The 5,272-nt window shown below is 34.3% G+C and overlaps 1 protein-coding gene across 1 annotated transcript in view; it reads left to right on the forward strand.

Annotated features, from left to right (window-relative positions):
* LOC119578178 (leucine-rich PPR motif-containing protein, mitochondrial-like) overlaps positions 1-4,805 on the forward strand; it is a gene marked incomplete at its 3' end in the record, with an annotated part of 17,139 nt that extends 12,334 nt beyond the window's left edge. Inside the window, 9 exon segments of the mRNA XM_037925915.1 lie at positions 1-106; positions 310-413; positions 542-714; positions 1,265-1,405; positions 1,903-2,101; positions 2,701-2,883; positions 2,886-2,913; positions 3,976-4,095; positions 4,667-4,805. The exon segment at positions 1-106 is cut by the window's left edge and continues 18 nt beyond it. Of these exon segments, the coding sequence (XP_037781843.1) occupies positions 1-106; positions 310-413; positions 542-714; positions 1,265-1,405; positions 1,903-2,101; positions 2,701-2,883; positions 2,886-2,913; positions 3,976-4,095; positions 4,667-4,805 (1,193 nt within the window).
* Between the last annotated feature and the right edge of the window lie 467 nt (positions 4,806-5,272).

A 5,272-nucleotide genomic window follows, 5' to 3' on the forward strand; every position in this document is an offset into this window, starting at 1 on the left:
TATCTCTGCGAGACATCATTGCCCCACTGGCATCTGTTTGGGCCGCCAGTCCTCAAAGGGTTATATCTCTTTTGGGCATCCTTATGGAAATGAATAGAGCTGTAAGGTTTTGTCATATATATAACTGTTCCTTTTGGGAATTTTCATCAAGTTTTGTTACATATGTGAATTTCATATCATTAATATTCTGTAGGTTTCATATTTGGATCAGAAAAGATATCTTGGGCATTGTGAATGTCGTTTCAGGCATTTTGAACACGGAACTTATAATTTTTCCTCTTTCTTTCTCTTTCTTTGTCACTCCCTTAGACTCTTAATGAGGGGAGAGCTGGAGCCAGATTGGGGTGGGCAGTTCGTCATAGACTTGTTGAATTCAAGAGCTGGACTTAGTGTCAATCAGATTCGTCCTCTCTTGAGGTAAGGTTGTGCATAAATATTTTACCGTATATTTGCTCGAATTTATGAATCGATGATAATGAATCCATCATCGTTGATCTAAGTTATAATTTCAGCATGTTTCACTAACTGATTTGCCTTTGCCTTCAGGAATTACAGAAGCACAAGATTAGGGTTTCTGAAAGTGCAGTGGATATTATGATGACCAGGACCAACAAGGTAATCCAGCAAGCCATTCGAGACAACCTCGGGCTCGTCTTCGATCCTTCGGTAGGGCAGCCTCCGAAGGAAGAAGAGTATAATCTCCTTCCACATCCTGTGAGTAAGAGATAATGAAAAGTTTTGGTTCTGAAAGAATATTGCAGAATTTGGTCTGTTACAATTATGCTTAAATTTATCTGTTTATCATATCATTGTTTTTACCATTGTAGATTATATATTATTGTGTAAATATAGATTCTTGAGATCTTTTATGTCCATAGAGTCTTAATAATTATTTTATTAAGGTAGATTTTTAATGGGAAGAGTGCTACATATTTGCAGACTTCAGATATTATAGAAGCTGTAAAATAATGGATATATTGAACCCTGAAGTCTGAGGCCACTGAGTGTATATGGACTTTTGATGTTTGGTCTGAATTGAGCCTAGCCTCTCAAAAACTGGGGATCTATTTTACTATTTTTTCTCACTCTCACTTCTTTACTTTTTTCACTATTGGTTGGAGGTTGGGAATTTGAAATTTGAATTTGAAAAGCAATTCTGGTAAGTGGAAAGAGCCTAATTATTTTCCATTTAGTTTGTCATTCATAGTTATATGGACTGTGCTTAGTGAATGACATTTATGTTATGTATTTTATTGTTTTACAGAACAAAATGAATGTCGAGGAATTGGAGTGCCATCTTGTGGAACTGCGTGCCAAAGGCCTGAATACAAGGGGAACTTTGCGAAGGCTGCTCATCATGCATGCATCGAACAACAATACTCAACGTGTTCTTGCACTCATTAAGGTAGAGCTGTCAGTTATACTTTGAGTTATGCTCATAAAGATTTGTGATTTTTTTTTTTGTGTGTGTGAGAATAATAAGTCTTTGTTAGATGTATGTCGACATTTACTCATGGTGATTTTATGCATGATTCCCGGAAAAAGGAGTAAGGTTAGGATTGGAAAGAAGCATAAAGTCAATAGTCTTCAGCTTCAAGAACAAAGTTATTTTTTATGACATACATAGATAAAAAAAAAAAAAAAATTGTAGTCCTGTGGAAGCAGATGAAGTGTATAGCTAAAACATTTGATGCAAGGCAAAGCTTTTCCTTCTTCTTCATGAACATTTTCAGTATAGTGATGAGGAGTTTGATGCAAGGCATATCTTTTTCTTCTTCAAGAACATTTTCAGTATAGTGATGAGGAGTTTGATGCAAGGCATATCTTTTTCTTCTTCAAGAACATTTTCAGTATAGTGGTGAGGGATTTAATACAAGGCAAATCTTTTTCTTCTCCTTCAAGGAAGCAGAGGCAGGTGAAGTCAGTCTCAGTGGTGGTATGATGTCAAGTATCATGACCACCATGACAGAGAGTGGCAGTGCAGACAGTGCTTTGGCTGTATATAATGAAATGCAAACAAAATACCCCTTATTTAATGTGGACTCTTATAAGGTTATTGATCTGTGCACACTCTTGGTGAAAAAAAGAGGACGGAAGGTGGGTGATTTGTCATGTGGCGATTAGTTGATGTGTATGATATTGATGATTCATAAGTTTAGATCTTGTTGATATTGACTATTCAAAATTTTAGATCTTGTTCATAGTTAAGATTACTTGACTTTAGTGAAAATCAAAGTTTACCATCTCAAGTTGCCTTTCACTAATCCACCAAGTTTGGGATCCAGTTGTTGATCTTCCTTACAAATGAAGTACAGGGTAAAGATGGCACCATAATGTCTATGTACCATTATACTATTGGTACCACTATATTTTCTGGAGGTATAAATCTAACTCATTCTTTTCTAAAAGTATTGATAGTCAGCTTTTTAATGTTTTGCTGTTACTTCTATTATTTGCTAGTCACTTAGTAAGTATATTTGGAGGTAGAATGTAAATAAAGCCCAATGATATAGGAGCCAAGAAGTAGTCATGCAAACTCTTGACTGCCAGATGCAAATTTTGGTCCAAAATCATCAGAACCATAAACTTTTATTAGTTTCATCCTTGTTCTTGTAGGTATTAATGTAAGACTTATACGTTATATATAATATATTTTTTTTTTATATGAGAGACTCCTAAGTTACCCACCATTGATTTCAGATGCAGTTAATATCCTGGAAAGATATTTAGAACAGTATTCAAAACCACACGTTAAAAAAGCTGTCAAAAGAAATTGCTGGAATCTTTTAATGGCAGCAGCAGAAAATCAGGATCATACAAATACAAAAAGAATATTTGATATTCTTCAGACAAATGATGTAATAACTGTAGATACAGTTATAGCAGACCATTGATAAAAACAAGACTTAATAGGTAAGTACAATATTTCTTTAATCCTTTGCAAGTTGATGATGAAACATGTTCGAATTAGAATTATTGAAATCCCATTTTTAGGCTTAACTAGGCCAAGTACTATCTTTCTCATATTGATCATATCTCTGCTAGAAAGCCAAGTTCACATTATATATGCAAGGCAGACCAATAGTACTAAAACATAATACCACCAGTGAACCCTGTGGAAGTTGGTTCTTACCTCTGTGCTTCACCCCCTCACATCTTCAGTCAAATGATAAAAAAAATCTTCTTGAAGGAACTGGAAAAATTTTAAAAGTGCATGATTAAGCTTTTTTAATAGGCAAAGAATTCTGTATGACACGCACTCATATAACATTAAAAGATACAGCGTTATTTTGAGAAATTCCTACTTTTTCCTCCTGGTTCATGTCCCTGGAACTCGGTTTTACCCGTAAGTTTTGACATCACTAATAGCAAAAAAGGTGATCCATATCAAAATTTATAAATATGTGGGAAAATACTGAAAGTAAAAATCAATTAGAATTCATTTGATACCACTCTCAGGTCCACATTGCAAAATTATTATATACTTCTCCCACTGTTTAGTATTGTTTATATGTGTTTTCCTGTTCATTCTTTCTCTTGCTCTCTCTCTCTCTTTCTTTCTTTCTTTTTCTTTCTTTTCTTTCTTTCTCTATTTCTTTCCTCTTCTTTCTTCTTTCTTTCTTTCTTTCCTTGTTTCTTTCCTTTTTCCTTTCTTTCTTTTTTATATGGAGCTTTTAGACACATAATTTAATTCCCTTTTTAAGTCTCGTTTTATTTGATATTTTATGTATTTATTTAGATTTTGAAGAAAGAGAAGTTAGATTGTGTTTATCTCTGCCATTGTTCTGATTGTCTGTGGAATGTCAGTGGCATATAAAACAAATTGAGAGAAAGATCACATGTAATTAATAGGTGTTTAGTTTGTCTATGCTAGATATTAACTCTTTTTTCATTCTGTCTTTCTCTGTTTTATCTTCTCATATAATTATACCCAGATTTTATTGGACTCTCAGCTTAGTGTTTATTGTATTTCAGTGGTGATTTAGCAGGGGCAGTGAAGGAGGCTGAATATATCTGGAAAGAGCACAAGTGTCTACCAATGAGGATTGAAATTCTTGTCCAGTTGACTCTGCTTTCGAAGCAAGGTGGTACGAGGTATATATGTTTTTTTTTTTTTTCTTTTTTTTTTTTTTTTTTATTAGATGGGATGGTGCTTGGGTTTATGGATGAAAATTCCCTTTTTTCTCTCTCTCTTCAGTAGAATATAATAGAAGAAAATCCGTGCATGGGTTGAAGTTTAGTCACCTGTCAGTGTTTTAGATGCAAGGTCAGTGTCACAGTTCTAGATACTGGGTCATGGATGGTGGCATTGTTGGTCTGAGGATATATTAGTTAATTATTTATGAATGCTGACTCACCTCATAAGCATTAAAGCCAAGTACTTCCTCATTTCTGTAGAATTCCTTAGACCATTTTTTTGTTACCACATAATCAGGGGATTAAGTTAAGTTTACTTTTTGTCTAAGGTTGAGGTATGGCAGTTTGATTCAAGGGAAATGGAGTTAACTGAATTGGTACTGAATCTGGTAAAAATACTTTAATCCTTCACATAATATGTGAAATCTGAATTACAATGAAACTGTTCCAAATAAAAAGAGGGAATACTAAATCATCTCTTAATTTCAGTGTTATCATTTAACTTTGTTATCAACTTCCATGGTTTCAGATCAAAGGTGAATGATAATCTTATCCAATCCATGTTAGATATAATTGTCATGTCAAAGGGTTCTCTGCAAGCTCACCACGACTTACTGTTTGCTTGTTTGGAAGCGGGACAACCATCAGATGCTAAGAAAGTGCTACAGGTATGTTATATGAGTTGTTGATTATGAAGAAGATAAAAGAAATTTGTAATATAGATATCAGTCATTATGGGAGGATGTTGGTAGACTTGCTAGTAATACGTATATTGATGATGACGGACCGGTTTTCTAGTGGCTTTTTGAGATGAATTACTTTAGATATTTCGTGGGCACAGGCACTCACTCACGCTTGCACTTACACTCACACTTTTACCCAGAAAGGTAGATGTATAATCAGATGAATGCATATATCATATTACATATCATTTGTATCAAGTGGAAGATAAAGAATGCAGGAAATTAGTCATCTAAATCCCAGATCTGGTATCTTGATCTGCCAGTGGCAACTTGGCATCTTTCTAATTTGGGTTCATGTTCACTAGTAATTTTTGATCGTTAACTCTTGAGAATTGATGAAAAACATGCATTTTCTTGTTTTAGAACGGGGGAGAAAAAGTGAACTGCAGTTA

Source organism: Penaeus monodon, chromosome 10 (genome assembly GCF_015228065.2).
Source record: "Penaeus monodon isolate SGIC_2016 chromosome 10, NSTDA_Pmon_1, whole genome shotgun sequence".
Lineage (NCBI taxonomy): Eukaryota > Metazoa > Arthropoda > Malacostraca > Decapoda > Penaeidae > Penaeus > Penaeus monodon.